The sequence below is a fragment of the Temnothorax longispinosus genome, chromosome 4 (assembly GCF_030848805.1).
Source record: "Temnothorax longispinosus isolate EJ_2023e chromosome 4, Tlon_JGU_v1, whole genome shotgun sequence".
Lineage (NCBI taxonomy): Eukaryota > Metazoa > Arthropoda > Insecta > Hymenoptera > Formicidae > Temnothorax > Temnothorax longispinosus.
The window spans coordinates 13,718,038-13,736,496 of record NC_092361.1 but is presented as its reverse complement, the minus strand read 5'-3'; the positions used below and the strand labels follow the sequence as shown (position 1 = coordinate 13,736,496).

Genomic DNA, 18,459 nt, shown 5'->3' with positions numbered 1-18,459 from the left:
AGGTAATCGTCCATATACAATTACGTACCTATTTCTAAGGTCCCGTAGGGGTTTCGGTGCAGAATCACTCGCTGTGATGACTGCATGGAAGGAGTAATTGTTCGCTACCGGATCTCCATGTACTCTGGTATGCTGGTACCATGAATAAGCACGTCTAGCTGGAGAGAGCAATATGGTGATAAGCTTAGCTCTTGGCAGAAGTGCATGGGCCCTTCGCGGCACTAATTCCCCGTCGAAATAAGTGGCAGATTTCTCAAAAAGGTATCGAGAACTCTCATTTTTTGATGCTGGAAAGAAGCTCATATACCTGAAAAAGTAATGTGAGTCATATATTTCTGTTTTATATATAGCAGCAATAAAAATATTCTTGGCTGATCACTTACCAATCAAGACCTTTGTAATAATTCTTTCCGTTGAAAAACTGTATCTCTTCAAAGGTGTCGGGGCTTGGTAAATTGCTGCTTATTGCTGGATGAATGGATAGGAATGTGTACAACGCCGTGGTGCCGGTTTTTTGAGGTCCGATTACTAAAAATCGCGGTAGTTGATCGCAAGTTTTATTACGGGACCAAATCTTCTGATGTCTCTGATCATCACATGGATTCTGTAAAAAAAGATATTGGAAGCTTAATAGTGTTATAGAAGAGCACACAGTCAAAGTTATCGAATATCCAATCCACTCACTCCCCACACCGGATCGGCCTCCTCGGGATATAACTGAAAGTAACGTTCTCCAAGCGCAAGCGGCGGTGCACTAGATAGCCTTAAATTCGTCCAACATTGAATAAATTTTATAACTGACTCGAAAGTATATAACGCCAGTCGATCATTTCCATAATTCGACATGTGCGTCATAAAAATATTTATCTAGAAAAAACGATATACCATTAAGATTGTTTAACCGTTTGCCTATATTATTGTAAAAAAATGTGTTTTACATATATATCATTTTCCTACATTAATCCTCATACATTTCAGATGCATTTTTAATATGATATTGATTTGCATATGTACAAAATCAAAAACATATTAAAAATGCATCTTAAATATATGAAGATTAATGCAGGAAGATGAATATCAGGCCGGAAATGTTTAATGATGAAAATAATTTGCTAGATAAATAGTTGTTAAAAGTGAATGGCTATAATACAAAAGATCAAACTAGCCCAGCAAAGATTGATTTCGTAACGGCTGATTTACTCACCGGGTTATATACGATCGTTTGGAAAAGTTCCCCGCCCTGTATCGACTCGTCCAGCTTTTCCCTTCCACCTGGATATCTCTCGATAAAAATCGTGTGAGTAAAAAGGCCACATGTTTGCCTCGGTAGGACCTTGAAGTACATAAAAGGGACGTTTTTACATCCGACAACGTGTATCATCGAATTTATGATTTATATATATCAGAGGAGTTAATAAAATATAAAATAAATAAATATAATATAAAATAAGATCTATGTATGTGTTATATAAAATAACATACTATATATAAATACATATAAAATATTTATTTTGGCAATAAAACTTTAATTTTTCGTAAAAGTTTAGACTCAAATTACATATTGCATCATCCGGTAAAATAATACAACTGCGTTTTACACGCGGCAATATCCATTGGTAAACAAATACTAAATTAATTATTTGACGGTATTGACAATTCAATTTTACGACCGATTACGTGTTTAATATTCATGTAAATTAGCATGCAACAAAATCGAGATTTTCGTATTTCGAAAATTGCGGGATAAACTAATATTCAAATGCACGGTGGATATGTTATTTTCAATAAACGTTTGTATGTGACTCATACAAATACTTATTGGCAATGCTTGTTTTTTTTTAAATATTCAATATGATTGTGGCCGAATTCGGTGTGACTTCGTACCATGATGTTACGATGAATAAAGCCTCGTCTCAAACGAGCCGGCCTCAAATGCGGATATTCTTCCGTGCTCGTGACCTTGATGTTCCACACCCGCTTCCATGCCTCGTAGAGGCCTTCATGAACCGGGTAAACGCCGGAGTGATGCGGACTTACGCTGTACCCGCTTCCAACCGGTATACCGTGGTCCTTTGCGAATTGTTTGTTCAGTGCCATATCCAATTGTAGATGAGTTACATTCTCGTAGAGATGCGGTTGTTGGTGATTCCACATGTGGGAAAACCACGTAAATCTAAAAGACATATAAATTATCGATTGTAATAAACATTTTTATCGAACACACTGAGAGTCACGTAAAGAAAAAAAAAACGACTTCCCAAAGCGCGTGGAAATATCCTTTACATTTTTTTTAGCTCGATGTCGACAGTCATAATTAACTGCGAGCATTGTAACGTTTTGTCGCAGGCGATTATGGCAGCATTATAACAAACTGTTGCGTGACGTTATATACGATAAAAGCTGCTACGACGTGACCGTAAATTTAATTTATATTATGTGCTCTATACATAGGTATATGTGCTTCACAGTAATAAATTACATAATTGTAGTAGTCACCGCGCTATAGTTCTAATTAATTAAATTACCTTTAAAGTTATACAAATATTTCGATTCGCGATACAACATACATAATATTGTGTTGATTAATATATATCTATTAGTATATAATTTAGATACACACACATATACACTTCTACTTCCGATATAATTAATATTCTCACTGAATTTATCGCTTTTACGTGATTAATTTTCGGATTTACCTGTCTACGTTCTCCAGAAGCATGTCGTCCCCCAAATTCTCCTCCGCTGTCCCGTGATGAAAATATTTCCCGGAAAACCCCAAATTAAATTTGAACCCCGGCACCAGAGTTTGAATTCTTTGCTGAGTGGCTAGCAACGCCATTACGTCATCCTTTCTCAGCCTGGTGCCTTTCTCGCCGACGAATATATCGTCGACGTCCACCAGGATCATACGATTTAAGCTGAGACTCAATTGCCCGTGCGACAGGTAGGATAACGAGTCCAGCAGCAGCAATTTGTGCAGCCAAAACCGTAGGCCACCGCCAAAGAGAACTCTTTGAATTCCGTCATACCTCCCATGATCCTGTAAAATAAATATATTTTGTAAACCAAGTCCTCTTTTTTAGAACTAAAAAATCCAATTAATAAAAAATTTATCGCGTTGTATGCGGTATAATGTACATGCACTTTGATTTAGAACTGTATGCTCTGTGTGCTGCACTGTAAATATATAAAATTAAACAAAGTCAATTCGCTCGTTACAAGCTAAGCTATAAGTTAAATCACAGGCCAAAGGCGAGTATATAATAAACTTAAGTGTTAAATAATAATTTATATTAATATATTTTAATAATAAAAAATATATTTAATTATCCTGATCTAATAACAAAAATATGTAATTTATCACCAGACCGATGACAAAAAATATATAATTATCCTGATCATGCACATATAAATGGGAATGATTGTCCGATAACGCAGTGGCTATTCGCCCCAATTTCTTCCATTCACGTTCTCACATCAGAGCGGTTGTTGAAATTAGTTGGCGTTTTAGTTTCGACGCGAACGTGCACCGGTTTCGGGACACTCTATATACGCGAACGCGCGCACATACACACACACACACACTCTCAGCCGACCTAATCATCGCACGTTAACGAGCATCGTTATTTTTCTCTCAATGGAGAGTACGATAGAGTACGGCGAGTAATCGGCCACGTTCGACGTGTTAATTGCATTGTTCGACGGAAACTCCCCAGCAACTCCGCCGCTTCGGTCATGAACCGGGCTTGTTAGCAGTAAACAACAATAATAATCTCACGGATAATCCCGTCTGTGCGGGAGGTCGGGCGTCGAGATAGATACGCGGATCGCACAGGTAGCCAGGTGATTAAATCAGGAGCCAATCAGCCGTGGGCTCATTCGATTAATGAGCGACTGCGCGATGCGCTTCATTTGCTATACCATTGGAACTACCAATTTATTTCGTTTCGGGGGGTTGGTCCTATCCTACCCGTCGAATAGATCAAACGCCCGACGGCACCGACGACGCAACGAGAGATGAGCGAAAGGTTGTCGAGATATTTTTGAACCATCACGACTGTGAAACGTATACCGTGTATAACGAGTCGTGGGAATCACCGCGGGACTTCAAAGTATTTTTTTTTATTTCGAGCTCGCTCTATTTATGAACCATATAGACGAAATTCGTCGCCCAATTAAGAAAAGAATCCTCGTGTTTGCCTCGTCGTATATATAGTACGTTCTAAAAGTTTCCAGCTCAACAACATTTAAAAAATCATGAGAGGGCATCAAGCCGTAACAAGATATTCGTGTTAGGTTCTTTAATCAATTAAATAATTTACATACGTTTCGGCCAATATTGGGCCATCCTCAGTGTAGGAAAAAAGAAATTAGCGGAGACAAGATAACATATTATGAACATTTTCGTAGAACGCACATCACGCAATCGTTATGTCAATGCTGTCGCAAATTAAAACTTAATTCTAAATGTAAGAACGCTAAAAACTTATATTCTACAAAGTGGAACGCTATTTATCTGTATCACACGAGCAATCCTTAAACAAGCCTTTGGTGTTCTGTGTAGAGCGTCATGGTGTTAGTGTTATCGTGGTTCGGTTATTTTGAAAATAAAAAATAATAATTAAGTCGAAGCTGTAGGGGAGGTGATAAAGTGATCTCTGCAGTGTTAAATCATTTTAAAGACAAAAATTCAGATTGTTTTTTTAAGTATAACAAATTTCTTTATTATTCTAAAAAATGTATTGAAATAAAGAGTGATTATATTGAAAAATAAAAATAATTGTTTTATTTTATCACTTTTTTTACATCTTTAGATTAGAAACTTTTGGATCTTACTACGTATATTAGTCTGATTACATAACGCATAAACTCAATTTCACATTGTATTTTCATTATGAGACTTTACACAAAACAATTCAAAATTCATAATTTCTCATCTAATGAATCAGTCTCTCTGTTTAACCAAAACGTCGAGGCTTCTGAGTTATAAATTGGATTTAAGTTTGAGATCTTCTGAATACCTAAATATAAAAGAAGACTCGAGATACTTTTTCACATTTATTCTTAAAAGTCAGCCGTATTGGCGTAACGCGCGAAATAAACTAGATGCACCGTCAATTGGTACCACGGACGGGAAAGTTAGCAAAAAAAACTCCTCGCATATATCTCATAAGCTCTGTCGCGCTGGTACAGAAACAAAACGGTTGAGTGTGAGATATGCATTCCGGGTGGATGCGGAAAAACGTCGCCGCGCCGGTACGGAACGCGCAAAACATCGACAAATGCAGCGCGTGTATTCGCGCTCTTCGTTACATCAGACGGTATCTCGCGTGTGCCTGTCCGACGAGAACGTCGTTTCCTTTATATCATCCGCAATTCGGCGGCTCCTTCGAGTGCCTGCGCGCGTCCTCGCGTTTTTCGCGTTACACCACTACCGTCGTCGTCGTTGTCGTCCTACTTCTCTTTTCTCCGTCTCTCTTATCCCACGTCCGTTACGTCCGGAATCTTGCAGTTGCGAATTCCTGCACGAATGTAAAACGCTGGCCGGGACGGCTTTACGAATTGTTTCAGTTTACCTCCACCAACTGCAGATCCTTTCTACATTTCCTCGTTTTTTTTTCCGTCTCCCTCTTTCTCGCGCCACCGTTCCTTCCTCTTTCTTTCTCTCTTTCCCTTCCTCTGGTCTCCGTGTACGTGGCCACGAGCCGTATCGCGGAAATTCCACATTTGTTTTCGTTTTCCGGCGCCGTCGCTGGCAGAGCAGGAAGAATCGCCAGGACGAGAGAAACAGCGGAAAGGAAAAATGTAGGGAGGTGAATGAGAAAGTTACATACATATTCGCGGTTTCTATTATTAATACAAGATAATTATCATGGAGAATATAGCGAAAAAAGGTCAGCCGTTCCTGACGAAGTCATATAAATTCCAATATTTATAAAAGGAAAGGAAACAAATGAGAAGAAACATGGTTGGAATAATAATGTAACTTAAAATGTGAAATAAAGAATAAGGTTTTTTAATATTTTTCTGTATAGTTTGTTAACTCTTCAAATCTCTTTGCAAAAAAAATTTATTAATCAGAGAAACAATTCTTAAAAGAGGAAGTAAAAGATATCTTAAAATGTTTCTTTTTATCTAAAAGCATATTTTAAAAATCTGAATCTTCTAAAAAAAAAGTTAAGAGCAATGAAAGACGAAGCTATTTTTAGTGCAACATGATATTTGGCAATTATTTTCTGCTGGAAACACGTATAAGCCCTTATCACATCGACCGATGGTTAACGTAAGAGGAGGGCGAGCTCGCTCTTATCGTGCGACGTTCGAGAGAGAGGGTCCGTGGAAGACTCTTCTCCTCAGCAGAAATACTCACGACGGCACAAGCGCGGAATGAAATCACACTGTGCGTATTGTTCCAAGACCTTCCTTTTGTTCTGTACCCCTTGCGAACGGCGGTTCTTACACAGCCACTCAGCTTCTTGTTTCCTGCCCGGCCGCCTTACCTCTTTTCTACCCTTCATTACACGCAACCGCAAAGCGAAGTGGCGCATCTGAGAAATTCCGCGTTTCCAACCCACTCTTTTTTTCACCGTCAAGATTTAGAGAGAGAGAGAGAGAGAGAGAGAGAGGCAAACCACCGTTTTTGAAAATGTGAATTTTTAACCGAATTGAGAGCTCTTTAGTAAGAAAGATAAGTGCACGAATAATGCATTTTAGGATCGCTTCGTAATTCGTTCATGGCGATTACTTTGAGTTTGTCACCGACATAACAACAGGCCGGTTGTTAAAAATTATTGCGCTCCTCGTATCTCGTTCCGCGAACGACGAGGATCAAGGAGACTAAAATCGGCACGCTCGCGATATATGCGGTAATAAAACGAGCTCTCGTGAGACTCGCGCAGGCTTTCGCGGTGAACAAGAAGGGATTTTATTTTCCCAAACGTGCCCATGCGAGTATAAATGTCGAGTACAACTATTTCGCGGATTGTTCGTGTATATCTTCTCTCCCTGCCGTCATATCTTTCCTACCATCTCCACGGGATTCTGGTTCCCTGCACTCTTTCAGAGCAAAGATTGTTCCACCGAAATACCGCGTGCGTTTTCGTTTTTCGAGATTATCTTTGTAGCCGGGAAGATAAGAGCCAAGCGCGCACGAAGCTGCATAAGTTAATAAGGGACGTTCCCAAAGGACACGTTCGAAGCTTTGTGTAAGTATAATAATAGGGACCAAAGTTCAAAGCCAGTGTTCAAAGATAATATAACTTTGGCTTGATATGTCGCGGATTCTACGATTTCCTCGGTTTGTTCATCGCGAAAGCTCCCTCGTTCTTACATTTAGTCCTAAAGAGCATCTATTACCCTTGCACACCGACTACACGCTAACGGAATTCTAACGCAGCGGCGCGTTAGGTGCGCGATAGGCGAGAGAAAGAGAAAATGATTTAAACGTTCCCCGGTCGCGCCGAACGGGTAATAGGCATGGGCGCGCGAGTCCTGGGTGCATTAATTCCGCAGTCGTCCGAGTTGTCCGGGAAGGGATACGTGACCGGAATGTTCGGCAAATAAAGTGCACGGGCTCACCTGGATGACAGTAGCCAGGGGACTTTTGTTGGCCGGATAGTCGAGGCTGTCTCGATATGCCCAAGCGAGCGGCTCGTAGGTGCTGTGATTGGCCTGAAAAATAGTCCAGTCACCGCCAGGAAGTGGTCCCCAGGCCGTTTCCCCCGATCTGGTTAATCGAAGAATGGGAGACGCCGCATTCAGCTGAGCATCCTGAGGGAAGAAAGAGCGACCTGATTCTATGCGGCCCAAGCACAAAAGTTCTCGCTCTCGCTCGTCGTCGTGCCGGATTCCCTCGCTTTCGGGGAAATCAAATTTTCGGGGGCATCACGCGCGCTTTAGCGCTTTGTTAAAAGAGGATTTGTTCGGACCAATGCGCAATTTTATATTCAGAATCATCGCGCGCAATAATATTTCCTATGAAATATGCGAGGCTATGAAATGTGATAATGATTACGTAAAAAATTATTTAAAAATTCATAAGATATGTTAATATAACGGTAAAAGGAAGGTAAATCGAAATTTTGAAAATTGTTTCAAACATTCCCCAGGTTTCAGATTGCGTTTAATCCACGCGCTCGGAATAATCCCGATTTTATATAATTTATCCCTGCAGAAATAAAATTAATTTCAAACACGTTCATTTAAATACGTCGAGAACATTTATAAAATCGCTTTGCGGTTATGCGGTTTTATTTAAAGAGAAATGACATATTTCGTGCTCGATGAGTATGAACAGCACTAGTTTTGTCAGCCCTTTTTCCGAGAGCGGCACGAGATCGTTACTCACGAGATATATGCCACGCGTTCGAGGCACGATCGATGCTCCAAACTTTCAAGAAGATTGCAACTTATTTCTCATTACGAACATTACGGTAATAAGATAACTGCGATAAGATAACAAGCTGCGGATGATTGATATCACGGAATTAAATATCTAATGATTAATCATTAACATGATTCAAGATATGTGGTTACAGTATAAATTAACACAATTGCGCAATAGTGCTTTTCAAGCGAAACATATAATATCGATTACTACACTCAGCCCTAAAGCTATGAGGATTATTCTTTTCATTGCTCCCTTTTACGAGGGTTTTTTCCTCGTTTCGATATCACTTTCCGTGATACAAATTTAATTGCAGCCATAAAGATTATCACACAGATTTTCTATCAGCATGGCTTTCTTAGACAATTCCTAGTATTGATTGTGAAAGACCACGATAAAAATATCCTTATATCCTCAGTCCTTATATTTTACTTTTAATAATACAATTAGGAGATACAGTCTTCTACGTGTCAATTTGGCAAAATTAAATAAATTATAACATAAAATTATATTATAAAGAAATATATTTATAAAAGATATAATATGTACAAGAATATAAAATCTTAATAAAATTTAAAAATAAATGTAAATTGTGAAAGATTTTGATATGTCTAAAAAAGAAGTTACAGTATGTAACAGTATTTAGAGTTTGAATATCTAATATTAGAGACTGACCTTCAATCTAAGATTAGTATGTATAAAAAGTGGAAAGCCCTTAAGCTGAGCACCAACGAGACTCTCCTCTCCTGGAGGGGCAAAACCGACGATGCCAACTGAATATTCCCTGCAATATTTGTCGAGTAGCTCACGATTCCATTTGTCCATCTGCAGGTACTTGTTTAGATTCTCGAAGATCAGCACCCCGTACCGACCCTTATCGAGATTCGTCAGCACCGGTAAGGACTTACCGGCCACCTCCACTTTGTACCTGAAAGCATATCAGTAATTTTTCGTATTTAATAGCCTGTAAAATTCAACATTTTTTCAAGTTGAAGGAAAATTTGTATTATTAAAAAATGGAATGTTTTTTATCATTTTCATTGAAACTGCAACACATTAATTCACAACGCAATGTACTCTACCGAATATTAAAATATTTATTGAAAATTTTTCATTACATTTCATCCAAAGATTTTTAATATTTTTATAAATGGAATTTTCAATAAAAGGAGAAAATCATAAGTTTCTACAATCGCGGCTTTTTAATACGAAATGATTCAATTGTAATAAGATATAGGTACTACAAATATAACAAGTTTTGTGATGCGCCAAGTACTTTTTCGAAAGTGCTATAATTTTTGCGGATATATCGCACGCCCTACATTTACCGTTTCCGGATGCCATTAAAACTGCAGCAATATATATTCTGCTAATCGCCTTCGGGGTCCCCGTGCTTAAGAATTGAACATAGAGGAATGTGGACTTTTGCGAACTTCGCTTAGGTGCGCATTATTCTTACGGGGTTTATATATAAGTCAAGGGGGAAAAAAAGTTTTGTTAACGTGTTCTTTAAAATGGAATAAATTCTCTCCTGCTCCCCCGTCTTTCTTCCACCTCGCCAGTAGCTGATACTTTACAGGATCGTTCTCTCTCTTTTCCTGCCAGCGCAAATATTTCACTGCAAATATTTAGACGTGAATGCCACTCGTGTAAGATGCCGCCGTTAACGTGTGTTTTGACAATTTCAATCCGATGGCGTATCGTTTAAAGTGCGAGCCGTAGTAAATAGAAGTAAAATGGAATATCGATAAAAGAAGCAGTCCGGGGGGAGAAGCCGTCGGTATTATTAAACGATAAAACTCAGACACTTTATATCGAAATTCCATTTATGTAGCATTCAAAAAAATGCTCCGCGAATAATAAAGCAATTACACATATGATACATCGCTCTCTTTTACATCGAGACATTCGGGAGATTTATTACATTTTTTTTTTTCACGAAATTATATCCCGACACCGTTGAAGCTGTCTTCCGTTGCGCGCTTCAGCCTTATCTGAATTTTTATTTCCAGTGTACCCTCCCAATCGCAAAAAAATTTCGACAGACCATACTTCTGTCCTGTACGCGATAAAATGATTTTATTGCGGAAATAAACTGGCGAGGCTTCTCTCGTCGACCGTACCGATGGATTTCTCTCATATCCTGTCGCGCGTCGTAAAGAGGTGGCGCGAATATCAGATTTATTGGAGATGTGCATTCCGATAAAAAAATTTAACAAAAAAATAAATAAATAAAAAAAGAAGAGAAATGTACCGGCTGCTCAATGGCAAGTCCATGTTCAATTTTTTAGCAGATTTTTCGGGGAATGGAAAGCATATACCTATCGATCGTAAAGTCGCGATAAAATAAATATTCAATGGCTGTAGTAGGTAAAGTTGTGCTGTTTGTTATTTGTAATATATCGAAACTAATGCTATATATGTGTATATATATATATATAATATATAATAATATACGTAGGACGTATTATTATATATTATATTATATTATATATTATTATATATTACGTATTATTATATATATATATATATATATATATATATATATATAATATAATATATATATATATATATATATTGTTACGTCCTACGGATATCACGATTTCCCTTTTTCGCGGGAATTCTTAAGCACTTAAGATATCCCTTAAGGTAGGATAATAAACTGAGCACGGACGGTTATCGATCGGCGAGTGAGCTTAGATCTTCTCACATTCCTTTTTTTTTATGCAACTATAATAACTATTTGCCTAGGCGACGAAGCGACCCTCCAGAGTATTGACAGACGAGGCATACGTGATCGAATTTTGTCTATCAACCTTGTCTGGCCCATAACTATAATAAATCCGGCGACACGACGCGCCAAAAGGGCCTGAATCCCAGACAGAGTTGATAAAGATCTTTATTGCATCGAGCGAGCTTTCTAAAATTTGCTCGTACGATGGTTCCGACAAACAGAGACAAAGCCTAAGACGTGCCTGTGGCGGAAGTTCTGTTTGACTTGTACCTACTATTAAGATTGAGAAGTATGCATCGTCTGTCGACATAAAAACAGGGTCGCGAGATAAGTGAGGAACCCCAATAAAAGAGAAATCGGCGATAGCCGAAAAACAAATGCGTCACTGGAAGAACCGATGGGTTACACCCCCAATAAGACAGTGGGGGCCTTACCAGGGAGCTCACCAATGGAAAACCGGAAAAATCGATAACCGTCTCTAACTTTCTAGGATAGGCATAAACTTAAAATCTACCTCTTGGGTGAGAAACACCTCGCCCAATAAGAATTCCCTTAAATAATAATTAGAAACATCCCGCCAACCAGAAATCCTTTAAACGAAAACCAGACACATCCCACACGAAATCCACCCCTTCCATCCTTCGAAGCTTCCTATTTAAATCGCGACGTCGCAGGACTCGCCCTCAGAGAAATTTTCTCAGTTCCAGTCTGCATTGCTCGGTATTATAATCTGAATCTCATTCGTTTCGAGTCTCGACTCCACGTTTAGAGTCAGTGCAACAGATCCGACGGACCATCAGTCGCCCCGACTCACCCACCGACGAGTCCAACGTCCATTTCAGAGAGAAGGCCACTCGTTTGAACTCATCAAGTAGTAAGTCCCGTAATTCTCTTAATCCTTCTTTTTCCGCGTTATCGCCCCCCTTCTTAAACGGTCTATCGATTGTCGGATCCCCGGAAGCTTATTATTTTGGGGTCGGTCAGTGTAGGCATCAGGTTCCCAGCGGTCGTTGGCGTTGTCGTGGGCCTGACTTGCCTCCCGGCGTCTTCATCGCTGTCGTGGACCCAGCCTGTCCACTGAGCTCTCCCCCCCCCTTTAAGCTCGACGATTTCCTTTTGTTCGCTTCCGACCGGGTCCGAGAGAGATCGACTAAATAAATAAATAATTTTAGTGAATCCGAAAGTCCTACCCCTTCGAGGACAGAATCTCCGCACGATCAAGCGAAAGAGAAATCGACAGAACAAGCGGGCGCGACGGGAAGTTGAACTCCCCCGGGAGCAGCTCAACGCCGGTGCTCCGCGATTCGCCATTCCACCGCCTCTACCAGCTTTTTCGGAGGAACCCTGTTCTTCACAGCAGAATCGCCCCGTTGTCGCGCTTTCTCGCCCTGTTGTCCTACCATCGCGGCCTGTTACCGGACCTTATCGCCCTGTTTGTCGCGTGGCCCCTTTTCGCGTGGTCCCCGTCATCCCCGATCCCGCCTCCTTACTAGAACCTCCCGATTCCCTCTCCTCTTCCCGAAGTCCGTCCTCGACCTCCTCGACCGCCTCAACTCTCGATCTCGAGAAAGTAGGCGATCCCGAGACCATAACATTAGATTAATAACTATGGAATAAATTTTATTTATTTTGATTTTCACACGTTTTAAATTAGTTAATTTACATACATATACAACACCTTATTTTTAATTGCGGCTTAATTTAGTTTTCAAATACACAACATACACGCTCACACAAACAAATGACATTCATTTCCGCTTCCGTTCATTTATCTCAATTGCCTCACAATTTCGATGTCACTGCCAAGTACTATTTTAATGTAATTAATGTTCAGTTTTGCTCAATGTTACCAACAAATATTATTTTTATTGTAATAAATGTTTAGTTTGTTTTAAAATTAAATTAAATGGTTCTTCATTATTATAAATAAGACCTCACACCTCATAATCACCTCTCGAAATTGCACGATGTCCGATCCTAAGTTAAAGGGATTAAATTCCTTGACTTAAAAGAGGACCGACGATCGCACCGCTCACGGAAGGCGTTCTAGCGTCTCTACGGACGTTGACCCTTCCTGAGCCATCGAAAGTGCGTTCGGCTCGCGTCACGCGCCTCAGAGCGTGTACCTGCGAGCGAAATTTCTTAGGGCCGGTTGTTCCAACCTGTTGGTAAGCTAACTAATAGTTAAATCATATGTCTATCTTTGTCCAATGTAAAGGATAAACAAAGACACATATATGATTTAACTATTAGGTAGTTTACCAAGAGGTTGGAACAACCGGCCCTTAAGCGTCTAGTTGCGTCCTTCCTTACCCCGACCCCTTTGGTTAGCCTTTCCTTTGCTTCCCAGATTTTCTTATCCTAATCCCGGGGTTGGACGTAACAATATATATATAAAATTTATTATTCTCGAACGAGCCATTCGGTTCTTTTAATGGTTAATAGCCGGACTAGAGAATCACGTTAGATCATCTATAATAAAATGGTAAGTGATAAATATTTTAGGCGCATTAGTGTTAACGATAAATATTAGATATTGCTTCGACTTGCTTGGAGCTGAAATTATCCCGCTGCATGAATATTTGCCAAATAGTTCCAATCCCCGACTTTCCGCAATGTATGTACATGAAGCTTCGCCAAATGAAAGGGAAGAGCACGGGAAGAAAGAAGACAGTACGGTATCGTGCAACCGCTGGGTAATATTGTCGTTAAAAGATGGCAAACAATATTCGGAGTATAGCAAACAGTTTTAGATTGTGCATGCATGACATAACTGGAAAACCCACCAGCGGTTCATGCGGATCAATATCAACGATAGTTTGGGTATCTCCTATTTGTGTTTAACATTCAGGACTGATTCTAATCGCGTATATACATATATATCAACGCGTTAGCATGCCAGAACGCCAGATTGCCGTTATCCCGAATGCAAAATAGTCCTGATACTGTCGATCTATAAAATGTCCAGTACATCGGATTTGTTGGTAGAATAATATTCTTGTTATTGCGATTTCTTCACCAATAATAATAATAATAATTTTATTGCAGATGATATGAAATGTTATACATAAAGACACGAGCAGCACCTCTCAAGCTATATTAGAGAGCAGCAATAAAAATAAAGCGTCAACAATGAGAAATCTCGACAAACCCTCGACAATTAATATAACTAATAATAATAATAATAATGATAAAGTATATGTGCTTTACTCTAGTAACGTACAAATAGTAAATCGAGAAATAAAAATTTCAACGCTGTCGAGAAAGCACGCGTTGGAAAAAAGCACGTCTGTATACATATATTAATAGGTATTTCAATTTTTAAACATCAAGTCTCATTGTGATTTCTCAGATAGTTGCCCACCGGTATAGTTAGCGCTAGTTCAGCACTTACATCGTTAATGCGTAATTTACTAGTTTCGCGCAGCAACAATGAAGATAAATGACTTCAGCACGGTGCAACGACACGGCGCGGCGGCGAGCCGACGCGTTCGGGCCGAGTTAAGTTAAGGGCCACGAGTAATCCGCCCGATCTAATAGTTTTATAATGAGTGAACGTTGTTATATCGGGTCGCGCGCCCACAGCTGACTTTATTTCCGCGTTAACGGATCAGGTCGATGGTGCCTCACGGTACCGGGTACGGGGTACGCGACGAGCGCAGAAAATTTAAGTTAACTAATGAATACCGGGTATAATTTAGCGACGTAATCGATTCGATAATTGGTAACCGCCCATTAACGGCGAGTTAGCCAATTTACGAGACTAACGAACTGTCATAACGAACCACGCCGCTGGATGGGGGCCCTTTTGTTCTTGGCTAACAATCGAGAGTTCGCCGTCCAAGCGCGCACCCGCCGCGCGCCCACGCGTCACGCGAAGAATCCGAAAGCGAAATTCAGAAGTATCGATCCCTGGCACAACCGTCCCCAATCGCGAAACGATGAAAGGCGTGCACGTGATGGGGATGATACTGGCCCGGACTTCGAAATTTGTGCGGCGGAGTACGCCGGCGGCACCGGCGCGGCAATTTCGTTAATTATATTTCGAACTTCGTGTCCTTAAAAGTTCATCCCTGCCTCTGCGACAGAGAACTTTCCTGTCTCACCCGGGCGACAAAGATTGAATTAAATTTAATTAATACAGAATGAGGAGAGATAAAATTGACGCGATATCTTGATATTAGAGATATATACTGAATAAGACGCTATTGATCTCTGAGACGAGATAGCCGAGAGATTCTATCGATTCTACTATCTCTGTCCTCGTTAAGTTCGTTAATATCTAATGCCCTATATTGGGAGGTTATAATTAATGTTAATCAATAATATTACATGCTTATAATTTTCATTGAGCTTTCACAATTAATCACTCATATCAAGATTACATGAAATAATTCAAGTTTTTTTTCTCCCTCACGTTTTTCTTATTTAAATTAATATAAATAGGAATGTATTTGATAATGTGACATCCAATTGGTAATATATGTATATGTAATAATGTAATAGCACGAAGTTTACTTTAATATAATTAATATTACGGTGAAGTGATTAATGGCGTATCATGTTAATCAAACTGCATCTTTTAAAGAAAGGTATAGGAAATCGCAATATCGCTACTAAAGAAAACTATAGCCTTATGAAAACGAGACTACTACGCGGCTAGTTTAATTAACCAGCTGTAATTTTATCTTAAATTCAAGTTATTAAAACATGAAAGCAAAGCACATCAGCGCTCGGACAGATTCTTCAGTAAATCGTTTAATCAAGTAAAATGTTGCTCAGTTTCCTCGGCGAATAATACAAAGAGTAAGGAGCATCTTGAAATTTTTATCCCGATTTTACATATACATATACATATACATATTATTTTCAGCGTATTAAAAAAAGGGAATTTTATAAAGTTATTATGCTAATACATATCTAACTCATGGCGCTTTATTATCCGTGGGCGAGGCTAGAAACTCATCGAACGAATTTCACGTTAAAATGCAGATGTAATTCGCGGAAATTCGCGTGCGGAGCAGATATTATAAACGCAAAGTGCTGTGCGGTCGGAATTGTAACGGCGTACAAGGGCCTAGGTATATTTTCATTAAGAAGAATAATTTAATTAAACGGATTAAACGACAGAGGATTGGATAACAGCGTACGCGAATTCAGCTCGAATGTGCAATCGCCGATCGTTCGCGGCGGTTATAAGTTATCCCTTTAGGATGCAAAAACGATAAGCGACTTCTCGGGGTACGCGACGCGATGCAACATCGGGAAGCAACGGTGGACCCCGGAGGGGAAATAATTTACCCCCGGGGCGTGTTCCAAAGAAGTCGTAGTCGCCTCGTAAATTTCTGGCCGATGCGACACGTGCCCCCGTTCCTGCTTCTAGTCCTCTCGACCGGCCCTCCGCTTTTCCGCGAGTGGAAAAACTCAGGAGTTTTGGGAAAACAACTTCATAATTTTCCGTGGAAATCTTTTCGATTTGCCATACGCTTAATGTCAGCGATGCGAGGAAGGAAATTCCAAGGAGGGCTCATTAGTTTCGATCCGCGTTACCGAGCGGCGGACATCGCCTTCTTCGCGGAACCGTTTCGTTTTATGCAACCGGGTGAAACTTTTTAAATTACTCCTCGAATTAAATTATGCCGCATAGTTGACGCAAATTGGACCAAAGGCACGGCGACATTTACGGCGATGACATGACAGTCGCGCAACGTTTTAAACGGAGAGAAAGAGAGAGAGGGCCCTTGACTAGATTAATAGCACATAAATTCGAAAAATGTATAAAGAATGCCGAGGTAATACCTTACAGAGGAGCGATTCGATAAATTCCCGTCGGCATTATTAAAACTGCTTAAAAATATCAGGAATTCCAAAAAGTTACGCGAGAGTACAGTCGAGCGAACTTTTGATCTTAACAAGTCGCTGCTCTAAATGTATATTATACACTAAATGTATTCAATAAAAATCTATTTCCAGTCTTTTGTCATCTCTTATAAATCAGCACACAACTTGACACTCGTATCTCTTTGTAAAAAAATTAGTTGGCAAGTGTCGAGAATCGTGATATATGTAGATAAAGCTCTTTCTTAATGCCCTCAACTTTCGTAATCTTCAGAGTTCCGCCGCAATCTGCAATAGATCTGCGACGGGCACTGCCCGAGAATCTAGTTTTGCACATGCTCTCTTCGCCGCGCCGCGCCGCGCCGGATGTTACGACGACATTGCCCGATGTTTTCTCTCACGGGTGCAGGATGTTTCTCTCAAAAATAAATGTCTGAAGTTCCTCCGCCGCGCCGGTGTGCCCCGTTCGTAGTTTTCGTTGAAGATTTACAAGGCCGGCGACACGTTAGCATTGCAAAATATTGAATTAATCCGGGCACTCGCGGACTTCCTGAATCTTTCATTCTTCGCTACCGGAGGTGTTTTCGCACCTCCGGATTTAAACGAAGGTTCGACTTATACTCTACCGTTCGCGTCTCCTCCCGCGTTCGCGAAGAAGCAGAAGAAAATCGCGATTACAATAAACGAGCGTAAGCTATTAAGTAAACAGAAAGATGAAAGAAGACGTAAAAAGTCTCGAGGATTACCGTGCCATTCGTTACGCGCTATAAATTGCTGTTTACCGAGACAACCTGTTTGCATACGTTTAAACGCTGCAGACATAACAGCCGTTGTAACATAAAATAACTACATCTACTGTCGTACTAACACGCCTCGCGGATACTACTAACACGGATAAAATAAAATGATGAAAGATGATCGCGGTAACCCCATCTTATCATAAGGCCCGGCTCTTGGTAAGGATATCCGATACTCATGACCCAGATAGGGATCTTCAAAAGTATCGATTATGGATGCTTTTAGCCTTACTAGCACTATCAGTGTGTATTATCTCGTAGTGTCTTATAGTACCGATACTCCGTAGCGTAGAAACTGGTACGGCTATTCACTATAAAGCGCACGATTGTCTAATGCCTTTCCAAAATGTATCGAATATGTATTTTTCAAATATCGATACCGAGCATCGTAGTCGCGAAACGTTTCGGTCGTCCGCTAAACTTCGCGCGTTTTCTTAACGGTATTTGTGAATGGTGCGATAACAGAAACGATAAAAGATAAACGCTGCTACGTCATTCGACGGCGCGATATCTCGCAGCCATTGTCATTTCTCGTTGAGGGAGGAACTAAAAGCAAAAGGTGGCGGGACAACGAGGGTCGGGAAGAAGCTCAAACGAAGAAGGAAACCGGCCACCCTTCGGCGCGGAGCGTCGTCGTAGACGAGGTGGGCAAACACGATTTACTCCCGGCAAGGACTTATCTTCCTGGCTGGCGGCGGTCG

At 40.2% G+C, this 18,459-nt stretch overlaps 1 protein-coding gene across 3 annotated transcripts in view; it reads right to left on the bottom strand.

Annotated features, from left to right (window-relative positions):
- The window catches only part of Sfl (N-deacetylase and N-sulfotransferase sfl), a 271,277-nt gene that overhangs the window by 1,979 nt on the left and 250,839 nt on the right, over positions 1 to 18,459 (bottom strand). For all 3 annotated transcript variants that reach the window (XM_071777022.1, XM_071777021.1, XM_071777020.1), the window contains 8 exons: positions 9,065 to 9,317; positions 7,582 to 7,773; positions 2,700 to 3,043; positions 1,885 to 2,173; positions 1,205 to 1,333; positions 685 to 867; positions 384 to 604; positions 29 to 307 (listed from right to left, as the gene is read on the bottom strand). In XM_071777022.1, the coding sequence (XP_071633123.1) occupies positions 29 to 307; positions 384 to 604; positions 685 to 867; positions 1,205 to 1,333; positions 1,885 to 2,173; positions 2,700 to 3,043; positions 7,582 to 7,773; positions 9,065 to 9,317 (1,890 nt within the window). The remainder of the gene's footprint in view (positions 1 to 28; positions 308 to 383; positions 605 to 684; positions 868 to 1,204; positions 1,334 to 1,884; positions 2,174 to 2,699; positions 3,044 to 7,581; positions 7,774 to 9,064; positions 9,318 to 18,459) is intronic.